This window comes from Octodon degus, unplaced genomic scaffold, assembly GCF_000260255.1.
Source record: "Octodon degus isolate 3935 unplaced genomic scaffold, OctDeg1.0 scaffold00116, whole genome shotgun sequence".
Classification (NCBI taxonomy): domain Eukaryota; kingdom Metazoa; phylum Chordata; class Mammalia; order Rodentia; family Octodontidae; genus Octodon; species Octodon degus.
In genome coordinates this window covers 7,141,839-7,168,976 of record NW_004524692.1, presented here as the reverse complement: position 1 = coordinate 7,168,976, position 27,138 = coordinate 7,141,839, and the positions used below count along the sequence as shown (strand labels likewise).

Genomic DNA, 27,138 nt, shown 5'->3' with positions numbered 1-27,138 from the left:
GTCATGACTTTCACTCTACAAATGAAGGAAATAAGGCTCAGGAAGGACTAGAGTTGGCCCAGGGTCCCACACCAAGCAAAGCCTGTCCTCTCAGATCCCAACAACAGTGGCAGATCCAGCCCTCCCCAGCCCCACCTAGCCTGGCTTGCCCCTCCCCCACTCCCACCAGTCCCTCCTCTGTGGAGTGTGCCAGTAGGAGGAGGGATGGGGCATGGCAGAAAGGAAGAGGCCCACCTTGTTGACGTCCTTGAGCTCTTCCTCCTGCTCCATACGCAGCTTGCTGGCTCTCTGCAAGAGGTTCTGGGCCCGCTCCTTGGCTTCCTCCTCCAGGTCTGTGAGCTTCTTGTTGTTCTTGCGAGCCATTTCCTTCTGTTTCATGATCTTCTTGCGTATGGTCACCGCATCCTAAGGGAGGGCAACCTGGATCAGTGGGCTCTGGGTCCTGGGCACTGGCCTGCTTCCCAGGTGACCCACAATGATTCAGCCTCAGCCCCTGAGGTTTCCCAGCCCAGCTTCATCCTCACCCTCCCAAGAAGTCCCCCCATCTCAGGTATTACTTTTCAGTTTTCACTGTGCAACATTTCTTCGTTAGCTGCACATTCACACTTTGCTTCAGAATCCCCTAACGAGGAGGAGTCCCCACTGTCACAAGAAAGTGACCGCCCCCAGAGCATTTCTAGCCTGCTGCCCCTTTGCAGTGTCAGGGCTTAGGGATGGTAGCTACCACAATGGCTTCCTTCTCCTTCTTGAAGGCCTGCTCGTGGGCCTCCAGCTCTTCCCTGGTCAGAACATGGGATGCCCTTTTGATCCGCTCAAACTCCTCAGAGCTGATGATTAGGGATTCCCCGGAGGGGTCTTCTGTGGGAACACTGACATGGGAAGAAACCGAATTAGAGAGAAGAGGGAATCCTGGGCCCCTTGCCGGGATTCCCCACAGCATGCCAACCACCCTGTTGACCCAGCCTGGGAAGAGAGGCTGTAACTGCATGGGGGTTGCTGGGAGCCCAGTGAAAATCAAGTAACACTGCAGACTGAAGAGAGACACTTGCTGGGTGTGAAAGCACATGCCTGTAATCCCAGTACTTGGGAGGCTGAGGCAGGAGGAGCACTGTGAGTTTTAGACCAGGATAAGGCACATAGTGAGGTCAAGACCAGCCTGACCTACATAACGAGACCCTGTCTCAAAAAAAAAAAAAAAAGAATGATAACACCTTAAAAAAGAGAGGTATTTTAGTTGGGGGTGTGCATGCGTGGCTCAAAAACTTTATAAAAAGTGGTGGGGCTGTAACTCTGTATGAAGGCCCTGGCTTCAATCCCTTTATTCAAAAACAACACAGGAGAGAAAGCAAATTCTTGTTCTCTAATGTCCAGCTCATATGCTCCCTTGTCTGCACCGCTGTCTCTGACCCTGCCCTGTGCTCCTAGAACCGCCCTGCCACCAGGCCCACACATCGTTCTGCCTCTGACCCCACCACACTCTGCTCCTACTGCCTGCATCGCGGCTGACAAAGGCGAGCCTCTGCTGCTGCCTTCGCGAGCTCCTTTCACTGCACAGTCTCTGGCATGATGCTTCACACTGCCTGAGCCCTCCAAGCAAAGCTGTTGAATCGAACTTTAAAAATAGAATATTCCCGATGACGTAAAGGGGGAGGGGGCAAGAGGACGCTGGACAAGACTGAAATGGATGCTAGTGAGAAATCTAAACTTCCCTGTCTGTCCAGCTAGAGAGAAGCTTTGAACCCTAAATACTAATTAAAATCTCTGATCAACAATTGCTGGAGACATGTCCGTAGACCTCTCCTGGTAGCTGCCCAACGCATTCAACAAATCTATAGGTAATTATAATGATTACAAACAACTGACATACATTAAAGATGGGGGAGGGAGCTGCCCGGGTGGGAATAAAGCTGCTTGTGGGTGAGGCAGCTTAACAGGTGCACAGCAATCAGACGCAGACGGTCAGAGACAGGAAGTGAAACCTCATCTAATAAAACTAGTGTGTGGTGGGGGCGGGGCTGCCCATGAGGTAGACAGCCCCAGTGAGTGGACTTGGGCCTCCGCCAGGAAAGCTGCGGTTTACCGCGTGAGGTGGCATGAAACAGCCTGGGATATGGAGTAACCTGAGGAGAGGAGATCTGAATCTAACACACCAGATCTGAAAAACGACCAGCCATTGGGTCCAAAGCATCTGCACAAGGAGCCTGCTCCAAGAGGGAGCCCATTCTCCGGCCTCAACCCTGGCTGCAGGGCTGCTGACCGCTGGGCTCAACGGGAAGCTGCGGCCAATCCCAGCTCCTGCCAAGTGTGTGTGTGTGTGTGTGTGTGTGTGTGTGGACGCGCGCTCGCGCCAGTCAGCTCCTCAGCTCAGGCCACAGGCAGCATTTTCTGGGGAATCTGCATTTTTAGCTGATGGAGTGAGAGTGGAAAGAACTGTGACAGGAAGGGGAGTGCTAATGTAAGAGTAAGCCCCCAAGCAGTCTGGGCTTCTGTGCACCTTGCTGAGCTCAGCCTCAAGCCCCACAGGGGTCCATGCAGTCAGGAGACAGCTGAGCTAGAAGCCCCTGTGCATTTCCTCTGACAGCCTCAGACTCTAGAGCCAGTTAGGTACCTGGTCAGCTCCCCTTTGCTTGGGATTCTTGATGGAGACAAAAGGAAGGGACCCATCAGGATGGCTTCCCTTTGCCAGCCACACCAAGAGGAGTTCAGCCAGGACCTCCTGAGTGCTCCCCTCCTCCAGGCCTTCAGATCTCACAGGCAGCCAGAAAATGGGGAGGAGAAAGAAGCCCAAAGTGAAGGGCAAGGGCAACAACACAGACAACAAAGGGAGAAGTGAGAGAGGCCAGGATGCATGAGAATGAACCATGAAACCCAAGGGTGGGGGGCAACAAGGGAAGGAATAGCAGCAACCCACAGGATGGAAGCAGACAAGCTACCCAGCTTCCTTTGAACTCCTCAGAGGCAGTGCAGGCTGAGGGAGGGAGGGAAGCCTGGGCCTGCACCCCGGCAGACTCACATGAGCTCTCGCACCATGTCCCTGGTGATGAGCTGGATGGTCTCTGGCTTATGGTCCAGGCCCAGGGCAGAGAGAGTCTTCCGGATGGTGTGCTTGTCCTGCAGCAGCACAATGGGGCTGTCACTCTGGCCCGACGCTGGGGGCTACGAGGTAGAAGGGACAGCTTAGAGTCAGTCATCCAATCCTCGCTGGTCAGTGTTAACACTGAGTGTAGCCTTCCCTCCCTGGTCTTATGCCCCACACAGCAAAGGGAAGGCTGGCGAAGCACAGCATGCAGGATGACCGCGGGCAGCCAGTGCTGGGAAAGGCACTGGGTCGCTCTGTTGGAACACGGCTGCAGGTGCTCTGTCCTGACCCACTCTTCTGAGAACAAAGCCTCTTATTCTCCTTGCAGGATGGCAGAGACAGTTGTCCAGGCACATGAGGAGAGGGGCTGCCAGTATGTGTCTCACCCCACTTTAAGAAATCCTAAGGAATGAGAAGTAGATCTCTGGCTTCCAGGTCCTCGTCTCTCCATGAAGGTTTCTCCTTTCTCAAAGGATGACTAATTATCTCCCTAGGACCACACTGTAGTTTTGCAGCAATACAACTTGTTAATATACTCTATGATATTGTAGTTTTGTTACCAAGGATAAATTTTAAAAGCCATATTGAGGGAGTTAGATATAGCTAAATGACCTCCAGGCAATCTGTCCTTAAAAGCCAACATCCAGCCTTGCCTACCTGCCAGCTTCCCTTGACCCTCTGTCCCCTGAGTGCTGCTGCCACCTGCTGCCCATCTCTGCCTTCAGGCAGCCACCACTGAGCCACACCACAGGCCACTTCTGCCCCCTACTGCCAGTTGAAGAACTTCCAGACTTGGCCACAGAAGCACTTTGCTGATGCCCTTCTGTTGGCCTCCTGGCACGCCCGCCCCCCACCCCCAGCCCCAGACCTCCCTTCACTTGGATTAGAAAATTTCATGTGGGCCCCACCTCCCAAAAACGTGTCTGTAAATGAAACCACATTCATTTGATTTTCCTCTTTCCAGACAGAAAAACATCTGGATGAGAATCTTCTAAACAGCAAAAGGTGCCTATCTTTAACCCCCTAGAAAATGCTCTTCCAATCACAAAGAGGATGGTGGTGAGCAGGAATAGACATCAGACCCTCTGCCCTTCAACCTACCTGCTGCCAGGTGTGGGTCCCCATGCCACCACTGCATCTTTCTTCCATTTTTGTTTTGTTTTGGGAGGTATCAAGGATCAAACTCAGGACCTTGCGCTTGCCAGGCAAGCACTTATTCTACTGAGCTATCTATCCGGCCCCACTTCCTTTCTTTTCTCATCCTTGCTTCTTCACTGCCCAGCTCTCCATGCCTTATTTCTTTTCTTCCTCACCTCCCAAACTTCCTGTTTACCCAAATTTTTCAAAGCAACTCTCCAGTTCTCTATGACTATTACACTATCATCTATATATCCAGCAACAGATGAATGGTTAAAGAAAATACAGGAGGGGCTGGGGAGATGGCTCAGTAGAATAAGTGCTTCCCTGGCAAGCGCAAGGGTCTGAGTTCAATCCCCGGTTCTGAAAAAAAAGGGGGGGGGCTAGTGAGATGGCTCAGTGGTCTAAAGCACCTACTTAGAACAAGCTTGGCAAAGCACAGGGACTGAGGTTCAATCCCCCAGCACCACATGCCAGCCAGCCCCGCCCCCTGGTGGGCTGAGCTGACCACACACACACACACACACACACACACACACACACACACTAAATAAATGTTAAAAAGAAAAAAGAAAATACAGGATTTATGCACAATTTGTAGAAAAATGCATGCACCTTGAGATCGTAATGTTGCCTGAAATAAATTGTGCACACGTGCATAAAGAGTGCATGATTCCTCCTATATAAGAAACCAAAAGAGGCCGGGGAGATGGCTCAGTAGGATAAGGGCTTGGCTGACAAACGCAAGGATCTGAGTTCAATCCCCGGTTCCGCCAAAAAAAAAAAAAAGAAACCAAAAGAATAAATCAATTGAAGAGCAAAACACGAATAGATACTAGGAAGCAAGGAGATCTTTCACAGATGGAGAGAGAACCGAGAGATAGGAGGAGGGAGAAAGGAGGAAAGAGAGAGGGATATAAAAAATAGAGATGTGGGGCTGGTGAGATGGCTCGGTGGTCTAGGGCACCTACTTAGAACAAGCTTAGCAGAGCACAGGGACCACGGTTCCGTCCCCAGCGCCGCATGCCGGCCGGCCCCGCCCCCTGGTGGGCTGTGAGCTGGCCACACACACACACACACACACACACACACACATAAATGGATTAAAAAAAATAGAGATGTTATGTGCTTTCGCCAACCCCCTGCAACAAATGCAATCATTATGTACGGCAAACATAGACTAATAAAAAATTTTAAACAATTTTCAAAGGAGTTGTCAGCCTCTTAGTCTGGATGAGTCCTGAAAACAAAGGCCTACTTGTTTCCCAAACCTAAATCAGTGTTTCAGTTGAGCTAGTGGGACAGGAGGTCATCTGAGCGCTGGTGGTGGCTGTGTCTGCCAGCTGGGCCTGCCGGCCCTCAGACGCTTTCATCCCTGGCTTCCCCTGAGCTCCCTTCAACCTTCTACCAGAGTTAAAATGCTGTGAAGACTGCGGACTTCAAAGGAACAGGAATCCATGTGCCCCATTCGCCCTGGCCAGAGGCTTCAGACTGCCCCCTTTATCTCCACCTGAGCCTTGACCTGCAAGAGTGAGCACAGTCACCAGGCCAGCACAGTGCTGTCCTGAGCTACAGTGGCCTGGGCTCTGCCTCCAGATGAGCGATGCCTGGAGGGGCTTACTAAGGATTACCTTGACACCTCCAAAGAGGCTCTCGTCCACCTCAGAGTACATGGCTTTGGTCCGATAGCGAGCTCTAGTTCGTGATCTGTTGAAAGCAGTAGAAGAGGCACTTGGGATGCCATTTGTGCTCAGCGGCTGCAGGAAGAGGCAGGAAGTCACTATCAGCACACAGGTTATCAGCACAGAATAGCATCCAGACCCCAGCAAACACCTCTCCAGCCCTTGATGGGGCCAGGCAGGTAGCTGGGCAGGTGGGAAAACCACCTAGGGCGACACCTGTGTGAGCCCTGAAATACAGGGACAAAGAGCAAAAGGGGGCAGCATTTTTACAGAAGCAGGGCAGGTCCTTGGCAGGGGTGAAGCATATAAACTCTGCAACGAGAACCACTTCTGTAGTCCTACAAGCTGAGGAAGGCCAAGCTGGTCACTCCATACAGAAGGAAGAACAAGAAAATGGGAAAATGGGAAGGACACGGGGAAAAGAGCAACGACACTTCACCTCCCAGGAATGTACGCCATTGTCCTTGCCCTCAGTCTCCTCAGCCTGAGCTCCGGACCCCTTCACAATGACATACTACTTGACCTCTTTCAGGTCTTGCAGTCTCACAAGGAGATAATGGGACCAGATGATAGAAAGCATACAGAAGCGCCTTGCCCACTGTTTGGCACATGGTCAAGACCTAGTAAACTGCAGGCCAGGAATGATTAACAGCTACAATCACAAACACAATTCACAAGTTCCTAAAAGCCGCTATGTGACTGTTTTTCCCAGCACTCCCGAAGAGTGCACTAGCCACCCCATCCCCAGAAACAGTCAATGGTTGGCAAATTCCCCCACTTAATTGTTGTAGGTTGCAGGGCGCATTTTCAGTAACCAAAGCTGAAAATACCAGGTACTTGCCTTCCCACTGGGCCTGGAACGCAGCCTGAGCCAACACACTTACCCCAACCAACCATGTGCAGTTGCCTTCTTTGTTTTTGGTCTTTTTTGATTTTACTGTATTTTTTTGGTTGAATTGTTTTTTAGGGGAAGTTTATTTTTTTGTTTTTGGTGCCGAGGGCCGAACCCAGGGCTTCCAGCTTGCTAAGCAAGCATTCTACCACTGAGCCAAATCCCCAGCCCCTCAATCTGACAATGACTAGAGAACTAGCACTGCAAAAGTCAGAACAAGGAAAAAAAAAAAACAACAACAACAGAACAAGAAAAGCCTTGGTGCTCCAGCCAGCCTCTGGGCAAGAGAGGTAAGATGCACCACACAGTACCCTGCATCTGAAGCTGGCGGTTTTGAGGGACAGCCTCAAAGAGCCTGACCAGATCCATTCTTGGTTCTGCCTCTGGCCTTGTTTCCACCGGCAGAGCCTCCCTTTGTTCTTATGCCCCAAGCCTAGTTCGTGCAAAATCTTCTCAAAACTCCCCTCAATGTATTCCCTTCTACAAATTCAAGTCTGATTCTGCTGTTTATAACCAAGAAGACAAGTAATACACCCTCCATTCCCACAGGTCAGTCCAACTTCAGTTCAGCCCCAAGAGTGGAAAGTCTATCCCCAGGAAGCAGTTGCTACAAAGACTTTTGGACAACTCCAGGCTTACTGTAAAACTGATTCAAACCGCACTTTGCAAGCATCCGCCCCACCGTGCCCAGGGCTGGAAGCTGGGCTACCTTGGAGGAACGGGCTGGGCACATGGCATCCCTCAGTGCCTGGGAATCAACAGCCTTCAAGGGAAAAGGTAAACGGAAATGGACTGTGCATTTCAGGTCACTGAGCACCGGCCAGTGTTTTGAAAGCTCTCTCCGATCTGCCATTACCAACCAGACCCCCGGAGCACCTGTTCCACCTGCACCAGGTTTTCACACTAAATTGGACAATTATCCTCCGGCTGGCCGTGTTCTGAACAATGAGCACTGCTGCGCGTGCCTCTCCCTTGCCAACAAAAGGCTTACAAGAGGAAGCCTCCCTTTACATCCTCAGTCAGCCCCAATACAGCAAAGCAGAAAAGCTTGGATTTATTAAAAGGTAAATATAGCAGCTCCAAGGATGCCTAATAACAGCCTCTGAAGGGTTATTATATGGTGGGTGCTGAGCAACTACTCCTCTTTCTACCAAAAATAGAGTAAGAGGAAATGAACAAAAACTGCAGTAGGTGGAACTGCTTCTAAACACTGGGAAAAACTGGAAAATATGGGAGCCTTTGGACCATGAGGGACGGTATGAGTTCTATGTATGATAATAATTTCAAAAAGGCTCAGCCGCTGGCACATAGTGGCATCTGATGAAGAACAAGGAGAGAGACTGGGCAAGATCACCACTCAAGAACTACAAGCCTGGTGGAGGCGGCTGCCTTCTGGGGACCCAGCTGCCTGACTCCACATCACTCCACCATTCCACATTTTCCAGCTCACGTATATGGCCCGCAATGTGGATAATAATGCATGGTAAAGGGCCTGGGAGTACAGATGGAAAATATTATTACTGTTTTGCATTTGTTTTCCTCTTTCTCTTCAGGGGCTCCTATAGGTTTCCCCTCGTGTGCGGTGTCTGTCGCACTGCAGGCTCCTGGGGCGGAAGCTGCATCTTCTCCTCCCGTGCCCTTAGTCCCCAGGTCAGGAGGCATTCACCACAGGAAATAATCAACTGCCTGAGCCTCAGCGTCAGAAGAGAGGAAGGAAAAGAGATGACCACAGACAACTGGCCGCTGGGCAGGACGGAGGGAAGCTCTGAGCTCTAGGGTTGGGTGTCTGAGAAACCTCATTTGGGAACTGCTGACTTTGAAGCCACAAGCCTTACCCGAGGGTTAGAATGCCCACTTCTGCCAAGAGTAACAAAAAGGATTAGGGAGGTCACTGTGTAGATGTACTAGGAAAAAAAAAAAAAATGAAGCACCAAGTGGTAATGGAAAGTTGGAACCTTCTGGACCAGAAGCAATAGCCAAGTGGCTCTTTTAAGAGGTGGTTTTATTTCTTCCATTACCAAATAAATATTGCCAAGAAGCTGAGCGTTGGCCACAGAGAAGCTCGCCCAATCCTGCTTAGGGAGAGGTAGCTCTGCCTACTTCCCCATGACTGAGGAGGCAAGGGGGGCTGACACATCCCAGTCTTGCTTTGGTATACTCATCAAATGTCAAACTAAGCCAATGCTGACTAAACCAATACCCCCCCACACACACACATACACACCACATAGCTCTGGTAATTGGACCCAGGACCGTGTGCACACTAGGCAATTGCTCCGCTGCTGAGCTATACCCCCAGCTCTTGCCCCTTGCTTCATAAACCATCTCATCCCAGAAGCACAAGAATCTGACCAGAGCTGGAGGCTGTAAGAGAAACTCCAACCCAGACAGGTTAGCTGGTCACATGCATGAAGATACTGACTTCAGAGAAAATATATTCTAAACTGGGTATGGCTGCCTACACCTTGCACCCCAGCACTCCAGGCTGAGCCAGAAGGGTCACAAGTTTGAACCTAGCCTGGGCAACTCAGTAAATCAGCAAGACTCTGTCTCAAAATAAAAAACAAAGGGCTCAGAAATTTGGCTCAGTGCAAAGACCCTGGTTTCCATCCCCAGTCATGCAAAAGAAAAAAAAAGAGGAATAAAAGAAATAAAGTACATTCTAAGAAAGATACATGCGTGCCTGTGAAAATGTCTGTGGAATGGAGTGGACCTCCACAAAGCCACTTAACGGTCATGTTAGGCAGCTTCACCATCTTCAGGTGCTTCTTACTTTGAGCCATTTTCTGCCAGGGGTAACTTTATAACCAGGAAGAATCATAAAAATTATTTCTAGTTGAAAACAGACCAATACAGTGGGCCTGCAAGAGTGCAGCTCATGAAAACCGCAGCATTGTATATGCCGGGATGTTTACCTGAAACCCAGCAAGACAAAGCTGAAGCAGGACTGGAATAGACAAGCGTGGAATTTCCCTGACGTAACTGCAACACCTGTCAACTGAACAAAAACAAAGGCATGACCTTTCCTCGATGTCCTCTCCGCCCCGAATCTGGTTCCTCCTTTGTGTATAGAATCACTGTAAGCTGGTAAGTGCAGGCTTCAAACTCTTTGCCTGATTCTATTTCTTTTTCTGGATACTTCAGTTACTGAGAAGAGGCTGACCATGTACCCGGCCCCTTGCCTTTTTGCTCTGAGGGAGACATCACTCTCTTGCTTCAAATGGTCCAGCTGCCATCTGAGGGATGCCACCAAATCTGACACCCTAAGTAGTTCTAGGTCCCTGTCCCTCCTTCTGTTATTAGTCATTATTTTTGTAAGAGTCCTACAAGCCTGCCTAATTGTGAGCCTTACCACCTTACAAGGCAGTGAGTAGCACTAATATGCACACATGCGAGCACACACACACACACACACACACACAGCCCACCAGTGATCACTGGGACCCACTGCTTCTCCAAAGCAGTCATATACCCAATTTTGTCCAACAGACTTCACAAGGGCTCAGTCAGATGCCCCAATCCCTGCTCTGAATGGCCTCTGGGGTGGGGAATACCTGACCTGGGTGATCTATGGCCTCAAAGTCTAATTTAATCGCAACTTATTGACTCACGAGCACTTTAGAAATAGAAAACTTTAAAACAGGAGAAAAGGGTAGCTGATGGTTACCATATGCCCTTAGATGTCAGGTGTGAGACAAGACCCTCACGTTCTTGAACACAACACTCTGCTGAAGGGAAAGTAGGTGCAGAGTCAAATAAAATGCACAACCACAAATGCGGACCCTACTGGTACACTTCAGGGAGTTCTTAAAAGTTGGGAACTGCTCTTTGTTGGACAAGTATTTCTTAACTAACCAAAGTTAATCAGAAAGTCATTAAGCCCTAGAAAAGCAATACAACCTCTGAGCCCGATATGTGTCCACAGGTACACTCAAAAGCCAGCTTTGCCACCTGGTTTGCTGACATGCTACAGTTAATTCCTACAACCACAGGCTCCAGCATCTCTCCCCTTAACCACGCCATCCCTCCAGGGCCCGGTGCACCCAGTCCAGGTGAACCCTCAGGAGTCTTCCCCGCTTGGCCTTCTCTAACTTCACAGTCCCTATGAGCCTCCCCTACCCAGGGAACCCCAGGCCTGCCAGCCCTGTACCAGTCTCTCTCCAGAGCCTTGCAAACCTGGGATGCACCTCATTCATACATTTAGGAATTCATTCTTTCACAATTGTTTGTTGTATACCCACCCACCAAGTGACCCAAAGTCCTGGGAACAGAGACACAAACCGGAGGCTTGGGGATATTAAATGATGGTGCCATGGTCACCGCTAATTAACACCCATGACCCGACCTCTTCACCAGGGTTCAACACATCGCATCCTGCACTCCCATCAACAGAGGCCCAGGGGCCGGGGAGTTAGCTCAGTAGATTAAGCGCTTGCCTGGCAAGTGCAAGAGCTTGAGTTCAATCCCCGGTTCTGCCAAAAACAAACAAAAAAAAAAACAAAAAACAAAAAACAGAGGCCCAGATGGATGGGGTGGGAGACTCTGGGGTGGGAGACTCTGGGATGTGTCTCTCTCTGCCTCACCCTATACTGTCAATCCCTACAGGACTCCACTGCTAATTCCTCTTTTACGTTCCCCTTTAAACCTCCTTTGCTTCTTCTAGGGTTGTCATGCCCATCACAGGTCTTCCCGACCTCAGATGCAACTTTTGCCCTCCCTCAACCCCCATTTCACCCCTCAGAAACCCGCCCCAGTTCGCGACACTGAGTGAGAGCTGCCCGGAGCCTCACCATCTCTTGGCCTGGGTCACCTGCACAACCGCAAGGCCCGGGATGTTGACGCGCTGCCATAGCAACCACAGCCTCGGTTTCCGGCCTGGCCCCGCCCCTCCCAGATCTCGCGGGCTGTGTCGGGACTGATCTTTAGGTCGGTGCAGCCAGCTCTCCCGCGTAGCTTGGGGCTCCAACGAGAAGCCCGGAGCCGAAGTCTGCGACCAACTCACCCCGCTGCTCTTCACAAACTTCCAACTTCTGAGTCAGGATCCAAACCCTAAAGGGTTACCTTGAGCTCAAAGGGACCTTATTGCCTGGGGCCCCAAAATCCAGGCCCAGGATCACAGTTTTTCCCCAAACATTGCCTCTACCCTCGATTACTATGGTTACTGATGCCCCAGGACTCAGGAGGAGCCAGGCCAAAACCAGGAGTATTCAGTTGCAAAGAAGCACGCAGCGTCAAAACAAATTTCACAACTGGAGGCAATCTGGTTAGACCTGAGAAAACTCCCCCGCCTGAGGATATATATCCAGTTTCAGAAACAGTTCCTTGAAGGTGGCCTAGAACTGCCTGCTCTGAGCTCTGGGAAAGCCTATTATACCACAAGCTGAAATTAAAACAAAAGGAAAGTAAAAGACCCTACCTTAGACTAAAATCGGTATCTGTAGATCTGGCTTTGGGGAACTTGCCTCTTAACACTTACTAGTTTTGTGTGTTTCTAGATGCTTTTCCTAGTTTAGTGGGGTTCTTGTACCTCCTAACCTGCAAAAACAGGACTGAGCCAGCCTGGACAGTCTGTTTACTCTTAGCCCCACAAAGCAGCTCTTCGTTGAACTGAAGGTTCTTCTTACAGTGTTGACCGGCTGAGCTCTCCTGGACTCTTGTGTCTGTGAAATACCTCCCACTTCCCAGCCTTTCTCCAAACCCTAAGAGCTCTCTCCCTGTACACTACAGTGGAGACTGACCCCAGGGCCTGGCTGGGAAAGCTGCCTGACACTGGGCTACTTTCCTAGGCAAGAGCAGCCTCTGAATGTTAGTCCAATTTAAGCACTGAGGGCTGCTAACCTGGGGGTGGTAGAGGTAGAGGAAGTGAGGCAACTGCTCCTGAAGAACTTGCTTCAGCAGGCTCCATGCTCCTTCCCCGGGCATTCCCAGGCCTTATCTCCTGTCCTGCTTGTACTTCCTGCCCTGGAGAGCCCCTCCTTAGGACAGACAGGGAGGGATGGGAGTGCAGTCTCTGTGTGGATGTGGAGTGAGGGCAGAGTGCTTCCATTCCTGGGCCTTTCTTTTCTTGGCCTTGCCACTCCTGGCCTCTTCCCTGCGGCCCAGAGCACAGGGAAGATCTGTAGTCACTCGGTGTGGACCAGACACGTCTCAAAGGCGTTTTCCTAGTTCCCAGCCATAGTCTGAAGTAGCTCATCCCAATGCTAGATAGGACACTGAAGCCAGAGAGAGAAGTGTCCAGACGGAGAGGCTCTACACAACACTGTCTGTGCCTGCCTCCAGGCCTCCTGCCCCAAGAAGCCTCTCTCAGACTCTTGGCAGGGCCCTGAGCAATATGAGTTCTGTAGTCATGTGTTTATGTAACTTTGCAAAAGCAAGTTGATTTAGGGGAACATTTATTTTGAATTTAGCAAAACATGTTGGTATGGTTTCTATCACTCGCACATGTGGTTAAGTCACTGCCTGCTGTCCTGGTGCATGAAAGTCTTCCAGGAGGACCCCTTCCCCTAGTCTACTGTGTCACGTCACTGTGTGTCTGTCCAGGGAGCAGGTCACTGGCCCTGTTCATCCTTTGACTATGTGCTACCATGCCCACCCACAAAGGGATCTGCCAAGGTGTGAAATGCACAAAGCCAGAGGCCAGTCTGTGAAAAAAATTCTTCTCACCACCAGTGGTGTAAGATTGTGAGGATTCTGTTCTTACCAGTGCCTAGTCAAAGCTGACGTTCTCTCTGTCCAAGAGACTTGGCAAAGCAAGCCATACAGTTACACACCTCATCAGAGAAGCTCCTGCTTCAAGAGTGCACCTGGAGACTGCTTCCGTTTTGCCAACACTGCAGTGTTTGCTCTCTGCATGCCTGTCCTGGATTTAGTAGCTTAAACATACATGCCTCCCTCCTTGAGTTTTTCTAAATATAATGAGACGGGTTTTCCATTTGAAAAGTATTCAGATTTTATGTACTAGTTTCCTGCTGCTGCCTCAACAAATTTTTGCAGACCCAGGAGCTTCAAACAGTACCAATTTAGTAGAGTTCTAGAGTTTCACGCAGGTCTCACTGAAATCAAGGTGTCAGCAGGGCATGTTCCTCCTCTTCTGAAAGTGTCACATTCCTTGGCTAATGTCAGGCCCCCTTCTGTCCCCTCTGATGGTAGCATGAGTGCCTGTCTCTGACCCTTCTGCAGCGTCACATTTCCCTCTGCTTTGAAAGGTTCTCCGATCTGGGCTCCCGTAATTAAACTCACACCACATGGATAATCCAAGATCATCTCCCTGTCTCAGTATCCTTAACTTAATCATATCTGCAAAGTCTCTTTCTTCATGGAAGGAAAACATTCACAAATTATGGGTATAAGTTGTGGACGTCTGTGCATGGGCATGTTCTGCTGTTATGGCTCAGATATGCTCTGTTCCCCAAGCTTCACATGTTGAGGTCTCGATCTCTAACATAGCAGTTCAGAGCCGTTGGGCTCTGGGGAAAAGTAATCAGCTCTTGAGAGCTCCAACTTCATCTGTGGATTGATCCTTTGATGAGGTCACAATTTGATGGCGTTAGTGGAAGGTAGTAGGAATGAGATGTACCCTAGCTGAAGGGGGGAAATAACGGGGGATGGCCTTGGGAACTCTATCTGGTCCCTGCCCCTCCCTCTCTGGCTCCTTCTCTCTTCTCTCTGCTGCCTGGCTGCCCTGAGATGAGCAGTTTTGCCATACCGTGCCCTTCTTTCACAATGCTCTGCTCTCTATAGGCCTAAAAATAAAGAAAGCCCACTATTCACAGACTGAAATCCCAAGCCAAAGTGAATCTTTGCTCCCTTTAAATTGTTTTCTCAGAGGGCCAGTCATATAGCTCAGTGGATTAAAGTGCCTGCGAGCAGGCGCAGGGGTCGGAGGTTCAATCCCCGGGCCTGCAATGCTGGTCCTGCCCCTGGATGCACTAAGACTGCGATTGAGACTGGGCATGGCAGCTCATACCTATAATCCCAGTGCTTGGGAGTCTGAAAACAAGAGAATCACTATGAGTTCTATCTATGTAGTGAGACCTTGTACCAAATACATTTTTAAAAATTTTTTTTCAAGAATACAAGTGAAATCTAATAAATTTCTTTTTTTGCTTTTTTTTCTAAATGTATCTAATGCAGGGTCTACAAGGGCCGGGCTGGCATGGCATGCCAGGGACCAAACCCCAGTCATTGTGCTTTGCCTAAGCAGGCAGCTCACTGAGCTATCTGGCCATTCCAAAATTTAATAGATATTTTTTTTTCTGTATTTTAGGGAAAGGTCTAGAGGGTGTTCAAGGTCTCACAACTAGGTTGGACTCTTAGTGATTCTCCCAGCCTCCCAAGAGCTGGGATTACAGGTACACGCCACCACACCCAGTCTCAATCATCTCAATTGTAGTCTCAGAGAGCCTCAGGGGCGAGGCCAACATGGCAAGTCAGCATTTTAATCTGCTGAGCTATTTGGCCAGCCCTCAAAATTTAATAGATTTCTAACTCAGACATATCAATAGTATATCTTTTTCCTTTTTCACTTCTTTTTTTTTTTTTTTTTTTTTTTTTTTTTCGGAGACAGGGTCTCGCTATGCAGTTGAGCTCACTTTGTAGGCCAGGCTGGTCTTGAACTCTCACAGAAATCCTCCTGCCTCAGCCTCCTGAGTGCTGAGATTACAGGCATGCACCACCATGTCCAGCTTATCTTTAAATATATGTATTTAAAAAATTGTCTTATCAATCCAAACTGGTAATGACAAGCTATGAAACCAGTAGACAATGACAATTTTCAAATTACACCAAAAAAGGTAATTCATAAGATAAACAGACAGATTTTGAGTAGAGTAAGTAGCCATTTAGATTGTTTGGTAACTCAATTAACAAGGTGGAGAAAATCACATGAACACATTGAAGAATATTAAATTTTTGTTGATTTAACATAAAACTTCAAAATTGATGGAGAGGGCTGGTGAGATGGCTCAGTGGTCTAAAGCACCTACTTACAACAAGCTAAGCTAAGCAAAGCACAGGGACCGCGATTCAATCCCCCAGCACCACATGCCAGCCAGCCCCGCCCCCTGGTGGGCTGAGCTAGCCACACACAGACACTAAATAAATAAATAAATAAATATTAAAAAAAAAAAGAAATTCTTTAAAAAAAAATTGATGGAGAGTACATGAAACATATTAATCCACTAAAATGAGGACTTCTGACAAACATGAATGAGTTGCATTGATTCAAAAAATTAATTACGGGGCTGGAGAGATGGCTCAGTGGTCTAAAGCACCTACTTGAAACAAGCTTGGCAAAGCACAGGGACCGCGGTTCGATCCCCAGCACCACATGCCAGCCAGACCCGCCCCCTGGTGGGCTGAGCTGGCCACACACACACACAATAAATAAATGTAATAAATAAAAATAAATAAATATTTAAAAAAAAAAGAAAAAAAAATTAATTAATGAACAATGCTGTAAAACCTTATAACTCATATAAGAAGAAAATTGAATGCAGATTTTCACAAATTTGACAAAAGCCATAAAAATTGACATGACTTTGCCCACATCACACTGTGAAGAGAAGCATTCTAGTCTGTCGATAACAATAAAAGTATCGATCAATCCACGTCCAAAGAAAGTCTAAATTCTCTTCATAGTGTATTAAAAGTGTCAGAAAAACCATTGTCATATGAAGAGACAAAATTATGCAACTAAAAAGGCAGGAGTAAAAAAATCAAAAACACAAGGGCTGGTGAAATAGCTCAGCGGACTAAGTGCCTGCCTAGGCACGTGCAGGTACCGGGGTTCAATCTTCGGTACTGCATGCTGTGCCAGCCCTATCCGAGGGTGTGCTGAGTTGGCACACACCTGTAATCCCAGCGCTTGGGAGGCTGAAAACCGTTGCATCACTACGAGTCCAAGCTATGGAGTAAGACCCTGCACCAAAAATACTTAAAATTAAAAAAAAAAAAAAAAAAAAAAACTTTGAGCACTCTGGGTAATTTATACAAATCTTGTGTTACTCGTCTAGACGTTGGGATGTTTATAGTTTTTGCCAGACTTCTTAAACTTTATAATTTATTGTGATTTCTTTTTTACTTTACATTCTTATTCTCCTAATCAATTCCTATTAGTAGTTTTGTGCTGCTTTTCACAAATGGAGTTTTCAAACTTCGTTAAGTTCCAGCCCTAATAAGCAGGGAGGCAACCCTTTTCCTTCTCAGGAAAACTTGACTCAAGAATGCAGCCACATCTAAGGGGGATAAGGGGAAAACGCCCCTCACCTCCTACCCTCCCAGAGACCCACCCCGCAGCTCCTCCCTTGCCACCCACACTTGTCCATCTTTTCTTCCTCCCATCTCTGCTGGTGCATAGTTGGAGTTCTTTGCCTGCTGCATGGATCCCCCAGCTGCCTTTTCCCTCTCTTCCTGGATTCTGTCTGTTTCATTCCCAGCCCAAAAAGCTAAGGGATGAGAACAATGGAGAGGGGCAGGAAGCTACAGGAAGCCACAGAGGTCAGTAGAGGGCAGGTCCAGATTCCAGCCCCACCTCCAGAGGCCTGCCCTTCCTACTGGGCACAACACCAACAGAAGTCTCAGAAGGAAGCCTGGATTGGCCGCCAGGGGCCGGGAGGCAGCAGAGGAGCTAGGTGCCGGGGAGCGGGAGCACAGCCCAGCAGTCTTGGGCTGGACTTGGCCCTGACACTGCTGCCCGGGCCCCTCTGGGCCTTGGAGCCTTCATGGGTCTGCCACTTCCCTGACCCCTGAGATATTCCCCCTACCGGCTGAGGTGGGAGACACAGGAAGTTTGACTCCATGATGAGTAAGCACATTGAAGGAGGAGGAGCCTGGGGACACGTGGAGGGAGCCTTGGTGGAGCGGAGCCTTGGTGGAGCAGAGCCCTTTGGGTTAGAAGGAAGTATCTGTCTTCTCACTTGAGCACCGAGGAAGTTTGCCATCCCCTTCCCCTAGCTGCGCTGAAATGCCTTTAGGAACTTGTGCTTTCAAACACGGATCAAAGATGCCAAAGCTCAGTGAGGAGTAAGAGGACCAGAACGAGGATGAGTCACTGGGCCATGGATTCTGAAGGGGACGGAGTTTCCACATTCCTGGGAGGACTACACGGTTCATGCCTGGGGTTAAGACGCTGTTTTCTCCCCCACCGCCACCACCTCAGCCCTGCTCAGGCTTTCTCAGAACTCTGCGTTGGAGTCCTGGGAATTCTCCAGGATAGACACCCCCTCCTTTCTTTAGACCTACTCCCATTGTCCCACATAGGCTCTGCTTCCATTTAAGGGGTGCCCGTTTAGTCCTCAGTATAATTTCTTCTAGATGTAATCTGACCTAGGACTCCTGGAAAGAAGTTTGCCATGCTGTGCTTCCTGGGAAATTGGAGAGTGATTTTGGAGCCACACTAGAAAGGTTTGAATCCCGGCCTGGGCCAGGATGGGGTAACAGCCCCTTCCCCAAGAGATAAAGTTAAAGCCACACTCAAAAATCAGCTTGCACAATATCCCACTAACCCTTCCCTGCCCCCAGCTATGGGAGTTTTTTCGTTTGGAGTGATCTTCTTCCTTAGGGTAGCATAAACAGCACCAGGGATCACATCTGAAACTCTGCGCCGCAGAGATGCTTGGGAAGCTGTCTCACTGCCCCCCACAACCTTGTTCCCAGAACACTTGAACTCTAAACTTCCCTAAATTCTTTCTAAATTAAAGTAGGGCTCAAAATATAAATACTTAACATGTTCATATTTTTTACTCTATTTCTTAACAACTTTCAGGCTTCTCTTCTCCAGCCTGAGACACCCAGCTAAGAGACTGAACCAGAAGCAGAAACCTGGAACCAAGGATAAAGAGCAGGGATGGATGGAGCCTGGAATCAGGGGCCCCAGGGTGGAGACAGATGGGGTACTTCTGGGAGGTGCTTGAAACCAGAGATCCTGGATCTAGAGAAAGAGGGAAGGAGGAAGCAGCGAGGACACAGGACCCAGGGCTAGTAACACGGCCTCTCCCTCCCTGAGAGGCTTCAGGCCAGGAATGAAAAGCCGAAACACTGGCCATGACAGAGAGCCCAAGCCGGTCTCCACCACCATTCCCCGTGTTCCCACTTGGCAGATTCCTCCTGGGCCACAGCAAAGACAGTAGTGAATGTGCAGGCTCCTCAGTCTCCACCCTCCTGTCCGCCCAGGTCCACGGGCCGCCCTGCCCTGGTGTCCTCGACATGCCTCCGCACGCCTGGCACAGCTGTCCCTCCTACGTGACCAACATGGGCCCTGGCCTGGGTGCCGGATGCTGAGATAAGGCCAAGGAGGGGAAAACCGCCAAAGTCAGGAAGTTACACAGCCTGGTTCCCCTGGCAACTGCACCACAAACAGTGCAGAAGGGGGCAGGGGGGAGGGGAGGGAGGTTAAGGATAACTCCTGTTCATGTTCACTCAGGCCAGGGCCCTCCTAGACCTCAGTTTACTTGTTGGGGAAACTTTTCTACAATCTCCTAAAACTGCATTGCCTGAGAATGAATGGGGGAAGTTTACTATAAATGAGAATTCAAGATACCACGGCCCCCAGCTCCATCCCGGGTTCTCTATCTGTAGGTCCTGTGAGTCTAACTGGAATCTTCATTTCAACTTGCATGTCAGGCAGCTGTGATACGGGAAGCCTAAGGACTTTATGCTTTGAGTTGTTTTTTTTTTTTAGAGGGGGGCGTTTTTTGTGAGACAGGGTCTCGCTATCAGTCCAGGCTGGTCTTGAATTCACTTTGTAGCCAAGCTTGGCTTTGAACCCATGGAAATCCTTGTGCTTCAGCCTCCAGAATGCTGGGATTACAGGCATGTGCCACCATGCCTGGCTGGATTTTGCTTTGAGAAGAGGAATGCTTCAAGAAGCTGAGGTTCCTTGTGGCAGGGTGAAGATAAGATATGGCATAAACCCCAAGGTCACCCCAGCATCCTGTGTCCTCTGGGATCTACAGTCAACTCTTTTCCCAGGGATGCTTCACTTCCCAATATTTTCAACATCTAGTGGGTGACCAAAAATCCAGAGATCTGGAGCCTGGGATATGCTGAACCAATTCAAAACAATGAATTTTGAGCTGCTCCTGGGCCCAGCACTATCTGTGCTGAGAACTGGAAGCCACAGACGAATACAAAAAGCATGCTTTCTACTCGCAAGAACCCTGGGGCCCAGGGAAAATCACTTACAGTCTTGCTTGGTTTTTCTCTTCTCTCTGAAGGGCTTGAAAATATTAAAAAGCCTTACCAGGAGGTGACACCCTCCCAGGGATTAAGAGATATGAAGATACCTTGAAAGTGCAGCTCTTGGGTATTGTCCCGGTGGTTACAGTAACTTTTGTTGCTGAAGGTAAGAGTGGAGCTGTCTGAGGGAGGTATGAGGAGGTCATGGCGCCCTAAGAACAGAAACGCCCAGCTGCAGGATCCAGGATCTGAGCCTCAGGCACTCTTCTCAGTTCTCTATTTGACTGGCGAGGTGGCTGCCACAAGAGCTGATTTCCTGTACCTCCTGCCAAGCCTGACCTCTCCCTTCCTCCCTCATGGCCATGGCCTTCAGGGACAGGAAAACCGCAGCTCAAGCCATCTTCAGGCTAAACCCTTCCCGGGTTGGGTGTCTCACAGGGGAGCCCCAGGACAGGAGCAGCCACTGTTTGGTCTTCTGTTGCTTGAATTTAACTCAGCTCACTCACTAGGTAGGTTCAGCAAGTTAGTTGTAGTCTGTTAGTTTCAGTATCCTCAGCCAGAAAATGGGAGACCTTACTACTTTACGATGTTATCTGCTCCTTAAAATGAGTCTCCTTCCCCAAGTACCAGTTGCACCATCTCCTCCACTGCCTGTCTCCGCTCCTCTCACCTTCATTCTCTGCAGTCAGAAAACACTCAGCAACTTTGAGCACCACCCTCTCCCTTCCATCCCCACTGTCCTTTCCTTAACAGGGCAGCCCCACTTCAGCCTGGACTCCTGAGGACTTCCTCAGCCCACCGGTGGCAGCCTTCCCTGACGGTATTAGGCCATACCCTAAAGCCTTACCAACTTCTGAAATAAGATACAGCTCCCCACTCTTCATTCCCCTGCTCCTGGATGGCTTCTCTTCCCCACAGTGAAATATCCCAAACTGCTGGCTTGACTGTGAACTCCTTTGATGACCTGGATGACATTTGTCAACACCACACCACTCATGCTTCCCACACATAGGTCTGCAGTCCATTTCTGCCCGTGGTCGTCATCTTCCCACATACAGCCCACTCCTGAGGACACTTTCCTCCTCACTGATGTCAATGTCCCCTTTGTGCTTTCAATCACCCATAGGGCTTCAGTTACAACAGCATCATCCTCTGGACACCTTCATTGTCTATGGCCCTTCTTATGGGTGCTGCTGGCACCTATCCCCCTAAACATGTCTTGGCTTGTGCCTGGATGTCCCCCCAAAGCCTCAGGCAGTCATTCATAGGTGGGGATTTTTCAGAGGTGGCTGGATCTCAAGCGTGTGATGGATTCATGTTGCAATGCTAGGCTTAAGGGTGCTCGGACTAAAGGTGCATGATGACTAAATCAGTCCACTGATTGATTTGGCACTGCCGTAGTCCCAGTAGCCTGGATACAATCTAAGCAACAGAGGGGCCAGCCAGATAGCTCAGCAGACTAAAGCACCTGCTTAGACAGAGCACAGCAGCTGGGGTCGGTAAACTGCCATGCCGTGCCAACCCGACCCAGGGCACACTGAGATGGGGATTGAGACTGGGTGTGGTAGCGCATACCTGTAATCCCAGCACTTGGGAGGCTGAAAACAGGAGGATCACTACAGGTCTGATCTGGATAGTGAGACCCTGTACTACATACATAAAAATAAAAAAAATAAATAAATAAAGCAATCTAAGGAACACAAGGACCAGTACTCTATGCCTTGTGGCTTTGCTCCCTTCTGCCTGCCATGAACTTGCTTCTCCTCTGCCATGTCACCGTGCTGTGGAGCCAGCTATGGGGGACTGAAGCCTCTACAGACTGTGAGCTAAATAAGCCTTTCCTCCTGAACTTGTGGGTGTTGAGTATTTTGTCTCAGCAATGAGGAAAAGTAACCAAAACAAATGTGTTATATTGGATTATAATTGACCCCTCATTTTTCTCGCTCCTCCCAGGAAACTAAAGACTATATCACATTAACAGGCTCAGACCTGAAGGACCTAGTAAATGCCTCATCCAGAGAAGGTGCTCAGGAAATAGTTTTTGGAGGGAAAAAAAAAAAAAAAAATAGAACAAATCCAAATTACAGTTAAAGCTCCTAGCACTATGACAGAAAAAATATTCGTAGCAAGCATCACTTCGATCATGCTCATTGTCACCAGCGTGGTTCAGAGTCACATGGAACAATGAACAATTTTTTTTTTTTCTTTTTTTGCGGAACTGGGGATTGAACTCAGGCCCTTGCACTTAGCAGGCAAGCGCTAGTCTACTGAGCTATCTCTCTGGCCCAATGAACAATTTTCTTGCTCCAGTAGTAAACCAGTGCCAATATCAGGGCTGGGCAACAATGGGGTGAAGTGGTACAGCAGCTTAGCCTCAGTGTCCAGGATGTTTGTACAACCCTCTTTACCCATCTCAAGCCTATTATTTTGATCCCTTAGTCCTCTTTTTTCTTTGTTCTTTTTTTTTTTTTCTATAAGACAGGATCTCTCTATGCACTTCAGGCTGGCCTTGAACTCACTTGGTGGCCCAGGCTGGTCTCAAACTAGTGGCCATCCTCCTGCCTCAGCCTCCTGAGTGCTGGGATAACAGGTGTGCACAGACACACCCAGTTTGAATCAGCCCTCTTGGACCTCCCCAGTCCCAGACAGGAAAGAAATAGCGCCTAGCTCCCCTGACTGAATTTTTTTTTTTTTTTTTTGCTTTTTGATTTTTGTGTAGTACTGGGGATTGAACTTGGGACCTTGTGCTTGCCAGGCAGGCACTTACACCACTGAGCTATCTCCCCAGCCCTGAAATTTGATCTCTGACAAGAGTCAGTGACAGTGCCCTTTTCCAGAGAAGTCCCCCACCAGACTCCTGTGCTCCCCTGACCATATCAAGGGACTGCCCCTGGGATATGTATCATCTCCCATGACATTCAGGAATTCACACAGGGCGTTTCTCCAAAGGCACAAAACCCAGGTTCCTTGAATCACCATGTCTCCAGTCCATGTCTTGCCTCCTTACAGGACCACACAGCTATGAGCAGAGATCACGCATCATTAGCCTCTACTCTGGTAAGGCCTGGCATAGAATAGAACCTCAATAACTGCTGAACAAATATATGAATGAAAAAGCCAGGGTGTACCTGAGGACTCCCAGGCAGAAGGGCCTGCTTTCCTCCATTAGTTGTGATTTCTCCTTTTTATTGAAGACATCCTTCCTGACCCTTCAGAGATTCCAGAGGCTAATAACCTTTGGAGTCAAGGGGATCATTTTTCCTTGTCTAACTTATATTTCTCTGGATGCAACTTGGGCCACTGGGATAAAATCTACCTCTTTGCAAGGAGACAGTTACTAATCTACTCTTTTAGCCTTTTCTTTAACAAGTTTAATCTGAGGCCCTTCGCTGCCTCTCCCTGAGGTCCTGTTGTCCAGCTCTTTCCCTGCTCCTTTTTTCTTGGGCCTTTTGCCAAGGTCTCAAAGGCCTCCTTCAGCTTCACAGGCAGGAAGGGGACATATTGTTCTCCACACAGAGATGCCTCTGCACAAAGGACCAAGCACCTCTGTGTACCTATTATCCTTAGTCCAGGGTAAACACACTTCTGGGCAGCCTCTTCACAGGGTCACAGACTCCTCCTCTCCTACCCACCTGAGTGGATTCTCACACACCTAAATGCACTTACATGCAGAGGAATAGGCTGCACAGACCCAAGCTTTTACCCACAGGCGGGCCAAAGGGGCCCTGTGCCTGAGCCTTCTTCCTCTTTCTCCTTTTCCCTGCCTCCCTCCACAAATCTCCTTTCCATTGGTCAGTGTGGGCCAAACCTACTTTGCCTCCACCTCCACAGTGATTTTCCACTTCAAGGCTTAAGGCAAACAATAAATGAAAGACATTGGCTCCTCCTGCCTGCCTCTTACCCCTCCTCCCAAATCCTCAGTGTAGCTCCTACTGCCCAGAGCCCCCATACTGCTTTCCGTTTCTTTCCTAACCTCCACTCCTCCGGCTGTAGCCTATAGCGACTGAGGTTTCTGGGGTCTTTTACCTTGGGGCAATGAACAGTGGGGAGGCTTGGGGACTGCCACAGGAGCTGGCTCCACGTCAGATCCAGTGACAGACCTGGCTGCTGAGACTCTGGGCTGGCTAGGCATTATGTTATCAATCCAGGGAACCCTGGAGAAGGAGAGTGGTACGAACATTCATTCATTCGACAAATACTTCCCCAGCACCGCCGCCTTACCAACCACTACTCCACATAATAAAGCCAACAAAAGCCTGCCTGTGTGTGCAGTGTACATTCCATGGGTGGGGACAGTAGTCAGTAAAGCATACTGGGGTGTCATAAGCGAAACTAGGGGAGAGGATGGGGTATAGGCCGAGGGTGGAGGGTGCAACTTTAAATAAAGTATCAGGAAAGATGACAAAGCCCTGAAGGTGATAAAGCAGTAAGCCACGGCAAGACCTGGCAGAAGGCTTTTCCAGAATGGTCCTGCAAGAGGAGCACAGGGAGGCACCAGGTGTAGACGGCCAAAAACACCAGGTGCTAGATGAGCAGAAGACGCTCCTGGGGAGATGGGAGGAGACAAGCGAGGGGTGAAGCTGACCTCCCACAGGACAAAAGGCTAAAAGCAAATAATAATAATAATAATAATAATAATAATAAATTCAGAAAACAAAATTCGGAGGTGCCAGTGGCGGCCAGGAAGGGGATGAACGCACAACTCACTGGCCTGGTAGATGCAGCCAGGAGGGGGACAAGGGCCTTGCAAAGCCAGTCAGTGTTTCTGGTGACAATGTGATTCCAGCAGACAGGGCCAGCCGAAGGTTCCCTGAGAGTCCAGCAGGGCGTTATCTGCACAAACCTTTCTTGAGTAACTCCATTCATTCCACCAAGTCCTGTGCACGCAGATCTGACAGATCTTCACAGCAGCCCTACTCCCGTAGGTTAGACGTGAGGAGTGCTGAACCTCACACCAGCTTCCCACCACTCCACAGCCCCCTTCTGACTGAGCCAGCAGCAGCTGGAGGCTCTGCCCCACCGACCTGGGTTCCGCCAGTGCCTGCTCTCCCACTTCACTGGTGTGTGGCCCTGGACAAATCCCTTTGGGGCCCTTTCTGAGCCCCAAAGCTCACCTTGGGGATGAGGGTGACAATGTAGTGTATCCACCTGGGGGGGCTGCTGGGAGGCCATAATGGCACTGTGGCTGGCATATGCCTCAGAGAACTATGGAGTGTGGGGCCAATAATTTATACCTATAAATAGTTAAATCAAGGGCAGCTGCAAGTTGCAGTGCTTTCCAGTATATCTGTAAATTCAATGTTTTCTCTGCAGTGATCCCCACCCACCCTCACCCCCACCCCACCCCAGGCATTCCACAAAGCCTTCCGGAGTGGGAGATAAAGGGGTGGAGTGACAGTTAATCCCCTGAGAATTTGCCCAGAGCCTGCAGCCTATCTTATCTGTGCTGCAGCCCCTGGGAGTGCAGCAAGCAAGTAAATACAACCTCTCCCAGTGTGGTACCAGGCCAAGGCCAGGAGCCACAGAGCAGACAGCTCCAAAACAGCGGCATGGGGCCTGGCACACAGTGTATGCTTCTAGGAAGCAGCTGCCACGGTGGATCTGAGTCTCTGGGGGAGGAAAATGAAAGCGCTTTGGTTACAAACCCTCATAATCTGTCACCCTCAGGCTCTAAATTGTGGTTTTCTCCTAAGGAGACAGAGATACCCTAAAGCAGAGACACAGGGACCTTGGAGGCCAGGCCCCAGCAGCTGGCTAATGCAGGCGGGGCCTAAAGACCCAGGAGATAAAGAGTCCTTGAAGTTCTCCCTGAGAAAGACAATGGGGTTGATCCAAGGCCTGGGGTTGAGCATGATTCCCAAGAGATGACATATTTATGCTTGGAGCAGGCTGGCCGTTGGGGACAACTTGGCCCAAAGGTGATTATCTTAGTCCAAGGCCATCCGGTGGGACAGGAGGCTTTTCCTCACATAGGGTCAATCAACAGGGCTTCAGTGGGGTGGTTCCTCCACTACCAGCACCAGCTCACTGCTTCTCATTCCCCAGCTTCCCCCTCATCACTGCAATTCAGCCCTCAACCCCCAAGCTTTGTGACCTATGCTGGCACAGATCCATGCCCCACTGCCACCCAAAGGGGCCTCTTACTTGGGAACCTCAGCCCAGGATTCAGAACTAGGCCAACATCCTCAGCCCATCAGCACTGGCTAAGAAGCTGTGTGGGCCTGCCTGGAGCACAGGACAGGGCTGCCCAAGCCATGGGGCAGGAGGACCCCACCCCCTGCAGACACTGCCCACATGTCCTGCATCTGACTCCCACCCCAAGGACAGAGGTGAGGTCTTATACCTTCTGATCCCCAACAGGCCCTCCCCTGAGCCAAGTGTAACAGAGGATACGAAAGAAACTGAAGACAGGCTTAGTACAGCAAACTCCTGCCTCTGCCCTCTTCTCTGTGCCACCTCTGCCCTTTGCCCAGTATTCCTCCCTTCCCCGCATTGGGCCCAGTAGCCCGACACAGCCAGAGTCCATCCAAAAAAGACCATGATTCTTTATTTAAATCAACAAACTCTTCTTCCTCAAGCCCCGAGTCATGGTGGGCAGCCCTCCCTCTTCTGTCCCCTCAACCTCGTCCCTTAGCCACAGCAAGGGGAATGGAAAATGAGAAACCAAGAGGGCCTCTGCCAGGGAAGGCTGCCCCAGATGCATGGGGAGCACAGCCCAGCAGCAGCTGGAATGGCAGTCACCACAGGCCCCTCCCTATAAATTAAGTCCCTACAGTCTGGGTGGTTGTGGGGAGGCAAGGCTAGCCCAACATCAAGCCCAAAGGCAGCATCCCTGACTCTGAGTCAAGGATGGGCTCAGAGCACAGAGCTCAGAGTCAGGAGAGGCCAAAGAGAAAGAGGACAGGAATGGTGGAGAGTGGAAGTCTAAGACCCCCACAAATGTTGGTCCCAGGGGAAAAGTTGGTCCAGTTTTTATGGATGTGAAGAAGGAATGTATTAATAAGCACAAGGGGAGAGGTGCCATTAGGCACTCCCAGAAGTGGTGGGAGAGGTTGGATGCCCGCCCCGGCAGAGGGGAGCTTGAGAGCTTCATGGGGGCTCTCTGGGAATGTCATTGCTAAAACATATATACATATATATTAACCATTCATGGGAGGGCAGGCAGGGGCAGG

The 27,138-nt window shown here is 49.7% G+C and overlaps 2 protein-coding genes across 5 annotated transcripts in view; both read right to left on the bottom strand.

Moving 5' to 3' along the window:
- The window catches only part of Cfap45 (cilia and flagella associated protein 45), a 41,629-nt gene extending 17,549 nt beyond the window's left edge, over positions 1-24,080 (bottom strand). For 2 of the 4 annotated variants that reach the window (XM_023699829.1, XM_023699832.1), the window contains exons 1-5: positions 12,629-12,741; positions 5,848-5,973; positions 3,014-3,156; positions 725-869; positions 235-405 (exon numbers count right to left, since the gene is read on the bottom strand). In XM_023699829.1, the coding sequence (XP_023555597.1) occupies positions 235-405; positions 725-869; positions 3,014-3,156; positions 5,848-5,973; positions 12,629-12,712 (669 nt within the window). In that variant the 5' untranslated portion in view covers positions 12,713-12,741. Of the gene's footprint in view, positions 1-234; positions 406-724; positions 870-3,013; positions 3,157-5,847; positions 5,974-11,580; positions 11,654-12,628; positions 12,742-23,992 lie in introns of those variants that run through there. The other 2 variants (XM_004639944.2, XM_023699831.1) reach the window with 2 other exon arrangements.
- Positions 24,081-24,105: 25 nt separating this feature from the next.
- Tagln2 (transgelin 2) overlaps positions 24,106-27,138 on the bottom strand; it is a 9,887-nt gene continuing 6,854 nt past the window's right edge. Inside the window, exons 4-5 of the mRNA XM_023699797.1 lie at positions 24,280-24,436; positions 24,106-24,120 (exon numbers count right to left, since the gene is read on the bottom strand). Coding sequence (XP_023555565.1) covers positions 24,106-24,120; positions 24,280-24,436 — 172 coding nt within the window. The remainder of the gene's footprint in view (positions 24,121-24,279; positions 24,437-27,138) is intronic.